The sequence below is a fragment of the Suricata suricatta genome, chromosome 2, assembly GCF_006229205.1.
Source record: "Suricata suricatta isolate VVHF042 chromosome 2, meerkat_22Aug2017_6uvM2_HiC, whole genome shotgun sequence".
Classification (NCBI taxonomy): Eukaryota; Metazoa; Chordata; class Mammalia; order Carnivora; family Herpestidae; genus Suricata; species Suricata suricatta.
Genome location: NC_043701.1, coordinates 161,189,662 through 161,206,415, shown reverse-complemented (window position 1 = coordinate 161,206,415; position 16,754 = coordinate 161,189,662). Strand labels below are relative to the sequence as shown.

The window sequence follows — 16,754 nt, the reverse complement described above, 5'->3', positions numbered from 1 at the left end:
GCTTCAGCGGCAACATTTGGCTTCCAGAGTTAGAACCATTACTTTGTGTCTTCTCCCTCTTGTGCCTTTAAAGGATTTATGTAACGGAGAAAAGATGATGATAAAGTAGATGTTTTTATTAATAAAAGCAAGGTGAAATTTGATGAAGTGTAGAAGGGTCATGATATTTGTGGTTGTGGGGGTGTTTACCTTGTAGTTCCTTGTGTCTTTCAGCTACCCACTAATCTTTTATCCCCTTCCTATCCATAAGAAAGGACGTATATTAGGACATTTAAAATATAAACCTGGAGCTCTGAACAGATCTAATTAAGGGAAAAAGAAACCCCAAGAAAAGGGAAAAGAAAAAGACATATCCGCAGAGGAAACCAAAAATGCAAAGGGCTAGCTTTAGATATACATCATGTGCAAAGAACATTGTTAGAATAATTTAGTATAAGGGAAGAATTCTAAATAGGCCTGATAGGTACTTTTTATCTGAAACATGGTTCACCATTGGTCATTGGCAAAACTAATATACAAGACTCATTATTACCTAGATTCTAAACAATGACTTTCATATACAACTCATCTGTACTTAGTAGATAAACTAGTTAAAGCATAATTGATGTACATAATCCCTTTCGAGAAGTAGAGCGTTAATCTACAGCATTACAGAGATAAGGAGCTAAATACCAATACTGGCATTAATTCTCAGGATTTAGTTCTCAGGAACTAAGGGTTTTATAGAGCTAATCTAGTGTGCTATAGCACACTAAGGTAAGTAATGATTTTCCTATTTTTCAGAAGATTACTAGTTCTTAATTCAAGGGCCTATTGATTTTAAGTCCTTGATTAAAATACTTCTAAGCAAATACTTGATTTTTTGGTCTGCATTTAAAATTCATGCATACATTTTGAGATGAGAGGAAAACTTCTGTGTTAAAATTTAAAATAGTAATATATGAGTTGCTGAAGAGACCAAAAAAAAAAATCATGGGGCGCCTGGGTGGCTCAATCGGTTGTGTCTGAGTCTTATTTTCAGCTCAGGTAATGAGCTCAAGGGTTTCATGGGTTTGGGCCCCACATTGGGCTCTACACTGGCAGCATACAGCCTGCTTGGGATTCTCTCACTCTCCCTTTCCTTATGCCTCTTTCCCACTCACACTGTCTCTGTCTCTTTCAAAATAAACTTAAAAAAATTTTTTTTAAAAATATCATTGCCTAGGTCATCGGTTCCCAAACTCTTCAGTATCCCATCAGTTAAAATGTAGAACATTCATTTGTTCATGTATCCTTGTCCTTATTTGTATATAGTAGAAAAGATATATAAATTTAACCTTTTTAAGTGATGATATAAGTATCAGTAAAAGACCTAGAATCTTTTTGTGCCCAGCAGAGTCTTCTGTATCCTCTAGTACAGTCTCTCCTCTTTGGAGTTTATTGACCTATACATCATTAATAGGCTTATTAATAGGGGAGCCCAGACCAGGCGTCTTGATTTTTAACTAGTTTTCTAGGTGATTTGTAGCATTCTCATTTCTCACAGTTACTTATAAAATGAAGACAAAGAAAAGGTTTGATAATAAGAGAATGAACCATTAAGAGGCTGTTGCTATCAAGCCGGGGGTCAGATGGAAAGGATATTTTTATTTCCAGAAATGATTAAAACTTACCCCACAGTATCATCATGGTGATGGTGTACCATGCCATTATATTTTAAGTTTTTCCTGTGTCTTCAAAAATGATTTCTGAAATTTGAAACTGATTATTTCATTTCCTCAAAATTTGATACTCTGTGCTTGCCTGCCCAATAAAGTCCATACTCTAATGTGGCATACAGAATCTTCATGATTTGGACTCCTAACTTTTTAGCTGTTTTTTTGTTTTTTAATATTTAATTACTTTGAGAGCAAGAATGGGGGAGGGGCAAAGGGAGAGGGAGAATCCCAAGCAGGTTCCACAGCAGAGCTCAATCTCATCAACCACAAGGTCTTGACCTGAGCGGAAATCAAGAGTCTGATGCTTAAGTGACTGAGCCACCCAGACACCTCTAGCTTCATAGCTTTTATTGCCCTTTGCTCCTACTCCTGCCCTTCTGGAAAAAAACTCCTTTTGCAAAAACAAACAGAAAAGCAAAACCAAAACAAACCCCCTCAGCTCCAGCTACTGTAAATAGTTCACTATAGTTCACTGTAAACCTGGTCTTGGCTTGGTTATTCTGCCTGGATTGCCTTTCTTGCTTTGTCCAATTGGAAAACTTCTACTGATTGCTTAAGATTCAGCTCACACATCTCTTCTGGTCCCCAAAGAACTGGTGCTCTCTCCTGTGTCTTACTGTATAGCAGTTATTCAATTTCTAAAATTATTTGTGTGTAAGTCTCTCTCCTGCTAGCTGAATTTCCTCAAGGATGGAGATTACAAAGTAAAATAAAAGTTCCCTGAGGGCAGGTACTCTTGTTCACTGCTGTATCATATACCTAGTTTGGGACATAGTAGGCACTCAGTATTTGAATGAATCTATATGTATTTATATCTTTAGTATCTGGCACATGGTAGGCTTTAACTGAACTGCTTATGAATCAAATTACAAATGAATGAGTGAATATTATAAAATCTCAAGCATCAGCTTATTTGGTGGGTCAGACTTAGGAGAAATCTTCTCCTCTGAAATCTTCAGTACACGGCATTGTTAATACCAAGATACAATAAGAAAATACATGTTTTTTTTGTATAATATCTGATTTCACTTATGATATAAGAAGAACTTGAATCATTTTTATTATGAATCTAAATATTGGTATTTAAATGAAAAAGTCTAGAAAGATAGCCAAATACTTCCATTAAATTAGGAATTTGTTTTCATTCGTCTCAGTATTAATTGAGATAATGATGTTTTGCTCCTTGTTTTAGGGTGTTTGTGAACCGAAGTTTAGCCATGGAAAAAATAAAGTGTTTTGGTTTTGATATGGATTATACGCTTGCTGGTGAGTAGCACTTTTTGATTGCTTAAGAACTACTGGTTTAGATATAACACAGTGGATCTATAGGCAATTAATAAACGCTTGTTGACTTAATCATGTGTTTAGTTACCTGAAGTTCTTGATTAAAGCTCCTTCCATTGATATTTATGAATATGGAAATTACCAGTTATCCTTGAGATTTAGATAGTAAAGATAAGTAGAACAAGTGCTAAATTATTTTAGAGACCCTGGTAAGAAATAGTACAGGGAAATTACATATTAGTGTGTATATTGGGCACTTTTGGCTTTTACTTTGTTAAGCTATTCTTCAAGGATGGAATTTTGTATATTTCACTCTACACAAGGAAAAATTTTATCAGTTAAAATTTTTAATGTTATTCTTAAGATGCATGGATTGCAAATATACTATGTAAAGAACTTTTTTAAAATTAGAACTATTCATTTTGTTCATTATCAGATAGACTTTAAACACAGCACTATGCTGTTTCTCCCTTCCTGTCTCTGAGATATATTTAAAATAATCAATGAATTAATCATGAGTTGTAAGATCTTTTCAGAACTTAATGATGTTTTTATTGAAATATTTGCAGTCTAGTAAAATTGTCATTTAATTTAAGAAGTAGTAGGGGTGGAGGACTGAGTTGAGTGCATGTTCATATATGTATGTGCATGCATGTGTGTACTGCCACAACACTTGGAAAAGAGTCAGAAATTTTTTCTAAAAAAATACTGTCTTCACACAAAAATCTTAAAATGTATAAATTCACTTATCTTCAGAAACCTTTGATATAACTGTATTAGAAAACTGAGTTCCATCTCAAATTATATGTCAATTTGATGTTCAATTTAGGCTAGTAAATGAATAATAAAAATATATATTATAATAATAAAATAATGCAAAAATGAACACATGAAGTTTATAGGTAGTTGCCACATAAATGTGGCCATGACTTCTACCAAACAACTTATATATTAAAAATATACACTGACTTGGTTTGAATTTTCTTTTCCTTTATACTCTGTTTTTTTGATTTTCTGTTGTCTTACTGTGGTTTTTGTAGCATTTTTGTTCTTTTATATTTTTCTAATTAGACAGACATTTTTGGAGCACTTTCTGATGAAAGCAAGTGGGAATACTGTACTTTCTCAGGGTAGATCTTTCTGTCCAAATTGGGAGAAAATCCTACAATCTCTCCCCTTTCTAGAAATTTACCTTTCAAGGGTAAGGAATGGTGAGATATTACCTAAAACAGAAATAGAAGCTAATGGAGTCAAAAGTGACAGATTTTCCCCCTCTTGGTTATTAAGACAGTCTCATTGTATTGAAATAGTTTGATTAGTGTTTATTGAAAATCTATAGGCATATTTTGTTACTTAGCATTGAGATAATATAGTTTTTCCCACAGAATAAGGATGAAATGAATATTCTTGTTTAATGAAAAAGTTACTGAATCTTAGTCTCTAAATTTTAAAGATACCTTATGATTTCATCTTTTAATTTGCTTTTTTGTTTTTTTGTAATCCTACTTAATATTCTAATGCTTACTCTTAGTGTAGACACTAATATACTTATCTATAAAAATAATAGGAATTATTAACAATTATTAAGTGCTTATTATGTGCTGAGTCCTGTTCTAAGTGTTTTATATAGATTATCTCACTTAATACATGGATTATCTTATTCACATAATTTACTTAATATTTACAAAAACCCTACGAGGCAGATACTGCTGTTGTCTTCATTTTACAGATGATAAGACATTAAGGACTTTCCAAAGAAGTTTAGCTGTGATATAGCTGAACTGAGATTCAAACCTAAGCATACATTTATATGTATGAGTGAGTATACACACATGTATATATGTATATGATAAGTTTAAATTATCATTTTGAATAATGACAATTTATAGTAGGTATAATTTCAAAGTGCTAAGCTCCTCCCCTAGGAATTAAGTACTCAAAAGGACTACTTTAAAGTAGTCCCCCTTCGCAAAACTTGAGGGACTATTGAATACTGAAAACGAACTGAGGGCTGAAGGGGGACGGGGGCAAAGAGGTGGAGGTGTGGAGGAGGGCACTTGCGGGGAAGAGCACTGCGTGTTGTATGGAAACTAATTTGACAATAAACTACTTAAAAAAATAAAGTAGTCCCCCTTGAGAGACTATACATTATTTCAAATATTCAGTGTTGGGTGAAAAACATTGTTAGTCTTCTTATGGTGCTGCCTTCATAAAGCACGTAGGAAAACAAGTTTATTGGCTTTATACTGTCACCTGTTTTCCAGAATGTTATACATTAAATTTATCTGAGAATAACTTGTTATTTAAAAAAACAAACTGCACACCCTTGAGGTGCTAAGGACTTTTCACCAGAAAAATATGCCATGAAGTATGGAGACAAGATTAAAAGAAGTGTTTTTTGAAAGCTTTGAGTATATTGGGATAAACATCCCTGGAACAAGCGTACTAGCCTCACAGGATAAGTTCTTAGAAAGGGTCTATATTCTTTCTGAGGCCTCGTCTGAGACATTGTCTTCTCTGTAGTCCTGACACCTTGGTACATCATTTCCTAAGAGCAGTTTATATATCATTTGCAGCTCTTGTTTGCTTGACTGCCTTCTCATTAGCCTGTGAGTTCTTCAAGGGCAAGGGCTTTCTTTTTCACATTTACATCCTCTGTGTTGTCAAACCTGGCATGTAGTAGGTGCCCAGTAAAAATATATATTGAATGAACAGTTTGGGTACATAAGTTTTAATATGCCAGTTTAAAAACCAATCACTGTACTTTATTAAAATAAAAATTTAAATTAGTTAAAAAACTGTAAAAAAAAAAAAAGGGGGGGGGGACATAAATGTGAGACCTGAAACCATAAAAATCCTAGAAGAGAGCACCAGCAGTAATTTCTCTGATACTGGCTTTAGCAACATTTTTCTAGATAGGTCCCCTAAGGCAAGGGAAACAAAAGGAAGAATACACTATGGGGGATTACATCAAAATAAAAAGCTACTGCGCACTGAAGAAAACATTCAACAGAACTAGCAGCCTACTGGATGCAAGAAGATACTTGCAAATGACATCAAATAAAGGATTAATATCCAAAATATATAAAGAACTTCTAAAACTCAACATTGAAAACACAAACAATCCAATTTAAAATGGGCAGAAGACAATAAGAGCCATTTCTCCAAAGAAGACATACAGACAGCCAACAGACACATGAAAAGATGCTCAACATACTCCTTATCAAGGATGTGGAAATCAAAACTACAATGATATATCATCTCACACCTGTCAGAATGACTAAAATAAAAAACACAGAAACAACAGGTGTTGGCAAGGATGTGGAGAAAAAGGATCCCTTGTGCATTGGTGCAATGCAAACCTGTGCAGCCAGTGGAAAACAGGATGAAGGTTCCTCAAACTTAAAAATACAACCATCCTATGATCCAAGAATTGCACTACTAGACATTTACCCAGAGAATACAAAAACACTAATTCAAAGGGATACATGCACGTCAGTGTTTATAGCAGCATTATTTAGAATAGCCAAATTATGGAAAACAGCCCAACTGTTCATTGACTGATGGATAAAGAAGATGTGGTATATATACAATGGAATATTATATAGCCATCATAAAAAAATGAAATCTTGCCATTTACAATGACATGGGTGGAGCTAGAGCATATAATGCTAAGTGAAATAAGTCAGAGAAAGACAAATACCATATGATTTCACTCCTATGTGGAATTTAAGAAACAAAGGAGCAAAGGAAAAAAACAGTAAACAGACTTTTTTAACTTCCGAGAACAAACTGATGGTTACGAGGGGAGGAGGACAAAGGAAGGGATGAGTAAAATAGGAGATAGGGATTTGGGACCACATTTGTTATGATGAAGGGCAGGGGCTTCTTAGGGCCAGTCTTACCACTTGGGTCCCAGGGAAGCATGATCTTCACTTTGATGCTCAGCACACCTTGTCTGAATAGCACATGGCGCACAGCAGGGTCAAGGTAGTAGTTAACAGGGTCCCCACTGTGAATCATAAGGCCGTCCACAAACTTCATGGATTAGCTCTCTTTCCTCAAAGTTTCCCAGACACCATGACCTCACAGCCTTCGGCCCTGCTTTCCATGATGAAGGGCAGCGCACCGCAGCAGGCCCTCTGCACCGGGAGGCCTCCCAGGAGTTTGTAATGCAGAGACTGCCTGGGCAATAGCACATAGACCTCTTGTGGCCACTTTTTCAGCATAAAGCTCCATACATTGCCCTCAGGGAAACCAAATCTCTTCTAAACCACAGCAGTCAATTCTGGGATCTGCCAACCCATCTCACCCAGAACATTCTGCGTCCTGGTGGCCAAGATAATGATTCCCGTCCTGGTTGGTGTAACTCGGACCTCAACCCCAGAGTAGCCATATTGAGCCAGCTCTCAAGTGACAAACTCTTTCAGTTCAGCTTTGAAGATGCCATCAGCGACAAACTTCCATCTTCTTGGAAATTTGCACCACCACCTTGCTGCTGCACACTGCCAAAAGACCAAATAGAATACTTACAAATATGAGCTTATTTTTTAAATTATAAAATAGTAATTAGTTATGTACGATAAAACACATGCATTTTAAGTATATAGATATAGTTAGACAAAATGTATATGTGTGTAACTACCACCACAATTAGGATAAAGAATATTTCCATCACTCCAAAAGGTTCCTTCATTGCCTCTTTGAAGTCAGTTCTCCCTTCTACCCTGCTCTTTTCAGAATTTCATGTAAATGGAGTCATATAGTATATACTCTTGTATCTGGCCTCTTTTGCTTAGTACAATGTTTTTGCGATTCATTGATGATGTTCTGTCAGTAAATGGTTCATTCTTCCTTTTTTCTTACCCTCAACATTTTAAACCTTTATTTTGAATTAATTTTAGACTTATGGAAAAGCTGCAAAAATAATAGTTGGCTTCTATTTACTTCTTGTCAAAAAAGATTTTTTAAGTTTATTTTTGAGAGAGAGCGAGCAAGCGAGCACACAAGCAGAGGAGAGGCAGAGAGAGAGAGGGAGACACAGAGTCCGAAGCAGACTCCAGTTTCTGAACTGGTCAGCACAGAATCCGATGTGAGTCTTGAACCCATGAACCGTGAGATCATGACCTGAGCCAAAGTCAGACGCTTAGCCAGTTGAGGCACCCAAGCACCACTTTCCTTCTTCTTCTTTTTCTTCTTCTTTTTTTTAATGATTTTTATTTGAGAGAGAGAGAGAACAAGCAGGGGAGAGGCAGAGAGAGAGGGAGACAGAATGCAAAGCAGGCTCTGCACTGTCAGCACAAAGCTGGGCCGAACTTGGATGCTCATTTGACTGAGCCACCCAGATGCCGCATACTCTATTCTCTTCTAATGGTGACCTCTTAATACAGTTGACCGTAGTATAATTATAAGAACTAAGAAGTTAACATTAGTACAATACTACTAGCTGAACTACACCTTTTATTCAGTTTTTATAAAATTTCCCACTAATATTCTTTATACCAATCTAGGATCCCACACTGATTGCATTTAGTTGTCATATTTCCTTAGTGTCTTCTATGATAGTCCCATCTTTCTTCATTACTTTGACACTTTGGTTAGATATCTTTGTAGAATCTTCTACAATTTGTGTTTGTCTGATGTTTTTTCACATGATGACGTATTTTGGTTAATTGTAAAGAATACTACAGAAATAATGTACTCTTCTCAGACCATAATGTAAATCTTATTACTAGTGATTTTAACCAGTCAGCATTATAAAATTATCCTGTTTTTCTTTAAACTTTACTTTTTTTCTGGAGGGTGAAGTCAAGTTGTAGTCCATCATAATAAGTTTTCCCTACTATCTGAAAGTAAAGTGTTCTGTGACACTGTTTGTTATCTGAAATGTCATAAAGCCAAGAAACAATTACCTTTCATTCATATGAAAAAAAAATGGGGGCATTTCCAGATCCTCAAATTAACCATTGTTAGGCTTTTTTGATACTGTGAAACACATTTTGCTAATGGATACACAAAATAAATTGAGATAAAGCACGGTAGCTTACAGACACAATTCAAAGCTCTATGGTGGCTTGCTGCTAAGATATTAAGTCCCAGGGAAGGAGTGTGGCAGGGCCACTCCTGGTGCTGGAGGTGCGCACTGCCTCTACAAGGGTTGGCTGTAAAACAAATGCTGGCCGCCATTTTTGCTTTTTCTTTTTTTCATAGAAGCAAAAATCCTCTTCAGATTTATTTCAAATTAGCAAAAACAGGTACTAATGTAGGTCCTTCACAAAGTTAAGTGGCATAACTTGAACTTTCAAAAAGTAGGGGATACCTGTATAGGTATAGGTATCACAATTTGTTTATTCATTTATCTGTTGATGGATGTTTGAGTTGTTTCATTTTGGGCTATTATGAATAAAACTGCTATGAACAGTGGTATACTACAAGTCTTTTTGTGGCTGTATATTTTTATTTCCTCTGGGTAAATACCTAGGAGTACAATTGCCAGATTATATGTTTACGTTATAGGAAACAAATACATGGTTTTTCAAAATAGTCATACCATTTTATTTTATATATTTTTTTTATTTTTATTTATTTTTGAGAGACAGAGACAGCATGAGCAGGGGAGGGTCAGAGAGAGAGGGAGACACAGAATCTGAAGCAAGCTTCAGGCTCTGAGCTAGCTGTCAGCACAGAGCCCGACGTGGGGCTCGAACCCACGAACCATGAGACCATGACCTGAGCCAAAGTCGGGCACCCAACCGACTGAGCCACCCAGGCACCCCAGTCATACCATTTTAAAAAGCCCTACCCAGCAAACAGAATTCTGCTTGCTCCAATCCTTACCTATATTGATATTGTCTGTCCTCTGAATTTTAGCCATTCAACTGAACTTGTAGTGTTATCATTGTGATTTTACTTTGTATTTCCCTGATAACAAGTGATGTTGAAAATCTTCATGTGGTTATTGACTACTTACATTTCTTTTGTGAAGTGCCCATTCAAATGCCTATATTTTAATTGGTTATTTGTCCTTTTATTTTTATTAAAGATTCTTTTTCAGTTTATTTATTTTGAGAGAGAGAGAGAGAGCACATACATACAGGTGCCCCAGCAGGGAAGGGGCAGAGAGAGAGAGAGAGGAAGGGAGGGAAGGAGGGAGAATCCTAAGCAGGCTCCACATTGTCAGTGCAGAGCCTGATACGGGTCTTGAATCCATGAACTCTGAGATAATGACCTGAGCCAGAGTCAACAGTTAGATGCTTAACTGACGCCAGGCACCCAAGGGTGATTTCTTGATCAGTTTGCCTTCTTAATTACTTTGAGGCTTCCAGTCCAGGAACATGATACATTGTGCCATTTACCGAAAATCTTTAGTATCTCTTAGTAATGTTTTGTCTTTTTTGGTGTAAAGGTCTTACATATATTTTGCTACATTTATCAGTTAAGTATCTCCTATTTTTTAATGTAATTGTAAATGGTGTTTGAAATTTCATTTTCTATTATTTTGTTCTTAGCATTTAGATATAACAGCTAGTTTTTGTATATTGTCCTTGAATCCTGTGACTTTCTAAATTCACTTATTTTTGTAGCTCTTTCATAAACTTCTTAGGGTTATCTACATATATAATCAGATTATCTGCAAATCACTTTTTTCTTTCTAATCTGTATATCTTTACATCTTAATAAAATTTTTTTTTGCTTTCTTGCACTAAAACCTTAGTGTTGTTTGAAAAGAGGTGTTGAGAATGGACCTCTTTACTGTATTCTTGATCTTAGAGAGAATGTTCAGTTTTTCACTGTTAAGTATGATATTAGTTGTAGGTTTTTTGTAAATCCTTTTTATCAGGTTGGAAAGTTTCCTTTTGTTCTTAGTTTTCTGGGAGTTTTCTTTTAACATGAATGGTTGCTAAATTTCATCAGATATTTTTCTGCCTCTGTTGAGATGATCCATATGGTTTTTTTTTTCTGTTAAAAGGATGAATTATATTGCATGATTTCTGAATGTTAAACCAACTTTGCATTCCTGGAGTAAATAACACTTGGTTAAGTACTATTCTTTCTATATATTGGCAAATTTGATTTGCCGCTATTTTGTTGAAGATTTTTGCATTTTGTTCATGAGGAGCATTGGTTTATAGTTGTCTTGTAATGTCTCTTGAATATTGGTTTTAGTGTAATGCTGGCCTCAGAAAATGAGTTTGGGAATTTTTCCCCTATCCTATTTTCTGAAAGTTTGGGCAGAATTGGTGGTGTTTTTTCCATAAGTTTCGGATAGAACTAGTAAAGCTGTCTGGACAAGGAGTTATCTTTGTAGGAGTTTTCAATTACGCATTCAACTTTTAAACAGAATGCTAGTCAGAATTTCAGTTTCTTATATTAGTTTTGATAATTTGTGTCCATTTTACTGAGTTTTAAATTAATTGGTATAATATTAATAATATTTTTATTATTTTTATGTCTGTAAGATCTGTTGTACTATTCTCTTTTTCATTCTTGATATTCATAATTTGTATCTTTTTTTTTAATCAGTTTAGCAAGAAGATTATCAGTTTTATTGATTTCTTTTTTTCCCCTGCTAAGAACCAGCTTTTCATTTTAGTGAATGCATGAGAATGAAGGAGATTTAAATTTAAAGGTGATTTAAAATGAATTTTTATTATTTAAAATAGTTTTAAAGTTTATTTATTTTGAGAAAGAGCAAGAGAGCGAGAAGGGGAGTGGGGAGAGAGAGAATCCCAAGTGGGCTCTGCACCATCAGCACAGAGCCCAAGTGGGGCTCAGACTCATGAACCATGAGATCATGACCTGGGCTGAAACAAAGAGTCAAACAATTAAAGCCAATGAGGCACCCCTTAAAGGAATTATTTATAAGTATGAGGTTATAACCTGCTTTTGTGATAATTGCTGACTATTAAAAAAAAGTAACTTCTTATATAAAATTAATTGGATAAAGTACTATCCAAATAGTCCAGCCACCATTAGTCTAGGCACCATTATCTTTATTTGTTTTATATTTTTAATATAGGCAGTGGTTTTAATAACCACTTTTATTTCTGATTACAATTTTTAAGTTTTCCTTCTGTGTTCTACCTCTTAACATCATGATGTTGTTGACCTACTTTCTTCAAGTGTTTATGGAAAATGCCAATATTCTGTGCAGAATGAAATGTGGCACAGTGCACTTCCCCCTCCCCCCCCATATATTTTGACTTTAGAATTTGAAGGATATGGAGAAGAAATGGTTTCTGAATTTTTTTTCAGAATTAGCTCATACATTAGATGCTTAATAAGTAGTGGCTAATTATAAAGCTGTCTTCTTTGTATACTGTTATTTCCAGTGTAAAGAAGACATTTAATATATGTATTTGATTTTTTTATTGGAATAAGGAATCACCCAATAAAAGCATTAATTTTAACTGAAATGAAATTATTAGATGTGCTATAAAACTGCTATCTAACATAATCTGTGAATTGACTGAATATTTAGGCAAAAAATATTTTGAGTGATATGGAGTTACCCTTTACAGCATAGGTGAATTACTGGTTTTCAGAATTAGAATGTAGTAAAATTGTAGTGAGGCTAGGATTAATGCTTCTGATATCACATTTCAGATGGCAGTCACATTTTAGAAAGGTAACATTTGTTGAGAAAAGGTGGTTATTGGCTTTAGGGCCTGCCTTATCACCCTGTGTAAACTTTGCTAAATTTGTTCTGAGAAAACAGCTACATAGGTAAGTTTTCTTTTTCCTTGTTTTCCAGTGTTGGAAATGTGTATGACTTTTTCATGGGAAGTGTGGGAGATGGGATCTAATTTGGGAGATTTAAGGTTTTTTTGGTAAGAATTAAGCTCTGTCTTTGGTTTTCTAGAAAATGGCTGTAGCAGACCTTCTTTGGTAGAAGAGTGTGATGGTTTGGTTTTGATTATTTACCTTTTTTTAATAGTTCATACTGATAGGAAATTTTGTTTTGAATAACCTGATGTTTTAAAAATGCTGTTCTTGGGGCATCTGGGTGGCTTAGTCATTTAACCTCCAGACTCTTGATTTTGGCTCAGGTCATGATCTTGTGGTCCACTCAGTGTGGAGCCTGCTTAAGATTCTCTCACATTTTCTGACCCTCTCCCCTGCTTGCTCTCTCTCCCTCTCTCTCTCTAAAATAAAAAAATATAAGAAAATTTAAAATGCTGTTCTTTGTATCAAATATTGGGGTTGATAGACTTGGTGGTGAGTAATTTAAAACTCTTAATTTGTCACTAATAAATAAGGAAGAGGATAATTAAGGCAAGAGTACATACATGGACTCTAAAGACATTGTAATTTTCCAAAAGTAAACTATATAGACTTTTGATAGAATGATGGATTGTTGGGTTGTTTTTTAAATTTTTTTAACGCTTATTTATTTTTGATAGAGACAAAGACAGAGTGTGAGCAATTGAGGGGCAGAGAGAGAGGAAGACCCAAAATCTAAGGAGGCTCCAGGCTCCTAGCTGTGAGCACAGAGCCTGACTCAGGCTCAAACTTATGAACTATGAGATCCTGACCTGAGCCAAAGTCAGATGCTTAATTGAGCTACCCAGGCACCCTGGATTGTTTGTTTAAAGAGAAATAATTGCCTGACTTGTATTACTTTTTTTTTTTTTAACATTTATTTATTTTTGAGAGAGAGAGAGACACAGAGTGTGAGCGGGGGAGGGTCAGAGAGAGGGGGAGACACAGAATCAGAAGCAGGCTCCAGGCTCTGAGCTGTCAGCACAGAGCCCGACATGGGGCTCGAACCCACAGACTGTGAGATCATGACCTGAGCTGAAGTTGGCCGCTTAACCGACTGAGCCACCCAGCTGCCCCTGACTTGTGTTACTTTAAAAAAAATTTTTATGATTTTGCTTACAGTTTGGAATATTTATTTCCTGGATGAAGTGTGTCAGAGTGTTCAGTAACATAATCCATTCTCATGGGAGCCTCATTATCTTCATCTCATCTCAATGCAAGTTTTCAGAGAAGATTCTCTTTATTATCAGCTATCATTGTAATTAAAGCGAGCTATACATTTTTAATGTTTTTATTAGTTTATTTGTAGAATTTCTATGTAAGATTGACATTTTTATATAAAATTTTTAAAACTCCAAAATAAAGAACTTACCTGTTGACATAATTTTTCCTGATTGTCTTGGACCTAAATTAATTTTAATCTTGAAATCTGCCCATAAAGTTAATGTCACTATTGGTATTTCACCCCTTATCTCTCTGATACTGTAGATTAACATTTTATTTCTCTTATGAGAGTATGCACATTAATTATGCTTTAACCAATTTGTATACTAAGTACAGATGAGTTATATATATGTACATCATTGTTTAGATTCTATATAGTACTGAGTCTTTTATATTAGCTTTACCATTGACTAGTGGTAGACTATGTTTTTTATAAAAAATGCACATAATGTATATCAGAATCTGGTCCTTTGCATATTTTTGTCTTCCTCTGCAGATATATGTTTTTCTTTTCGTTCTCCTGAGGCTTTTTTTTCCCTTAATTAGACCTGTTGGGTGCTTTGGTTTTCTATTTTATTAAGTTGCTCTAATGTAGGTGCTTTCTAGACAACAGATTTTGTGCTTGTGGTCTTTATTTGAGAGCAGTCTTTTAGCCTTTTTCTGTTTAAATGTTTCAGACATATGGATAAGAATGATGATTGCATTTCCTAGGACAAATCAGGCCAAAAAAGATCTTGAAAGTCAACCTAAGGTTTAGGTCTTTGGACTTAATGAAAGAACAAGAAAGTTGTTTTTAATTTATCTGCTTCCCCTCCATAGAATGAAGGGAGTAAGCTATACTAATTGTGAATTTTGTTTTAGTTGGTAAAGAGTAATGCTAAAAATGTTATATTACTGAATTTATTGTTAATAATAGTGGACAGTAGAGTGAAAATGGAAAACAAAGGGAGAATTGACTTTTTTAAGGTTGTTTATTCCTTGTTCATTAAGTGGCAAATAGGCATAAATGGACCTCTGGTTTCTATTACTCTTAGTATTCTATTACTTAGTTGTATAATATTATATCCAGAAATTTATTGCTGAGGTTTCAAATGAGAAATTCTTGTCTGATTCGAGTGACTTAAAGTACTGCTATCATGTCCTCATGATTATAGCTCACTCTCTGACAGACTGCTAATCTGTAAAATGTGGTTTCTTTTACAAGCAAATATTAGCCAATAGCTATTAAGTTAGAGTAATCTAGATGTAAAAAGTGATTGAAAAGATAAAAAGCCAGAATAATCCTATTTCTGTTTTGAAGGCTTAAGTCCCATACACTGAGTTTACCTAGTCTTACGTTTATCTTTACCTTAGAGCCTGTGAGGTTGTAGAAAAAGCAGAAACCTTTGAGTGTGATTGACCTTAGTCATTTAATTAAAAAAAAAAAAAAAAAAGGTCTGTGTTTTTTGGTGCGAGGGTGGGGGGGTTTTGTTGGTGGTGGTAAACTATTGGTATAAGGTTTAAATGAAATAATGTATATAAAATGATGAATGCACTGAAAGTAGTTCTGTTGCTCTGACTGGTAATACCAAAGTATTGATATAATGTTTATTTATTTTTGAAGGAGAAAGAGAGACAGACCGTGAAGAGGGGAGGGAGGGACAGAGAAAGAGAGACAGAATCTGAAGCAAGCTTTAGGCTCTGAGCTGTCAGCACAGAGCCTGGCGCAGGGCTCTGAACTATGAGATCATGACCTGAGCCGAAGTGGGAGGCTTAACCCACTGAGGCACCCAGGCGCCCCTACCAGTCTTGAGCTATACAGGAAAATCTATGGAATAAGAAGAAGAATATCAGCTTTAAACTCATTTATATTCCTATATATTGTGGGAAAACCAGGAATGCTGGACAGATAGCAGTGGAATATTTAATCACTCTTGTTTTTGAATTTTCTCTTTAAGTATTACAGATGATCATGAACTTAATAGAAAGTTGAAATTCTTTTCTGAATAGATTTCTGATGTCAAGGTAGTTGGCATCAGATTATGTTTACATAGAAATTAAGCACTGTTTTTAGTGAAGGGTTATTTCTTAGGAGGATCATGGGGAAGGAATGGATTTCTGAGAAGTGGTCCTTATTTAAATTAAAATTTTTTCCTTTAAGACAAAGGGATCGCTGATACGCTTCTAATAAGTGCCAGGGAAATTATTTGCCCTTTTTGAAACAAGAAAAACTCTTCTAATGAAAGGAAGTAGTTGACCTTCACAGTTGCATAAAAGACTTAACATCAATAAGTTTCATGGAGTTAACATCAAAATTATGTGTGTATAATTTTCAGAAGTCTTTACCCCAAGGGAGAGTGTATGTGTCAGGGGAGGATTTGTTAATATTTACTTAAAGCCTTTGACAAATGTAGAATGACTCTTGGCTTACAATTATGAAAATGTATTATTTCTAAATTGGTTCATTTATTGCTTTATTTTGTAAGTAGGCTTCACACCCAGTGTGGGGCTCAAACTCACAACCTGGAGATTAAGAGTAGCATGCTCTGCCAGCTGAGCCAGCCAGGCGCCCCCTATGGTTCATTTAAATCATCTTGATTTTTCTTTTTTCAATCAAGAAGTATCCTTTTTTTCTTTCTTAATTTTCCTTTCTTTTTATTGCCCTGTTGAGCTCAAAGGTTCAAAAAGAGACACATTACAATTTTTTTTCCAGCTCCAACACGTTTAGGGTTTGGAGCCATTTTGATGAGTCCAACAGTAAGTTCCTTAACCATGTCAATACTAATGGATATTATGGTCAGTGTCCAG

The 16,754-nt window shown here is 35.1% G+C and overlaps 1 protein-coding gene and 1 pseudogene across 5 annotated transcripts in view; one reads left to right on the top strand and one right to left on the bottom strand.

The window, feature by feature from the left end:
* NT5C2 (5'-nucleotidase, cytosolic II) overlaps positions 1-16,754 on the top strand; it is a 93,972-nt gene that overhangs the window by 46,486 nt on the left and 30,732 nt on the right. For 4 of the 5 annotated variants that reach the window (XM_029932502.1, XM_029932501.1, XM_029932503.1 and 1 more), the window contains one exon: positions 2,890-2,963. In XM_029932502.1, coding sequence (XP_029788362.1) covers positions 2,890-2,963 — 74 coding nt within the window. Of the gene's footprint in view, positions 1-2,889; positions 2,964-4,710; positions 4,800-16,754 lie in introns of those variants that run through there. The other variant, XM_029932505.1, reaches the window with a different exon arrangement.
* Positions 6,756-9,167, bottom strand: LOC115304147 (annotated as a pseudogene).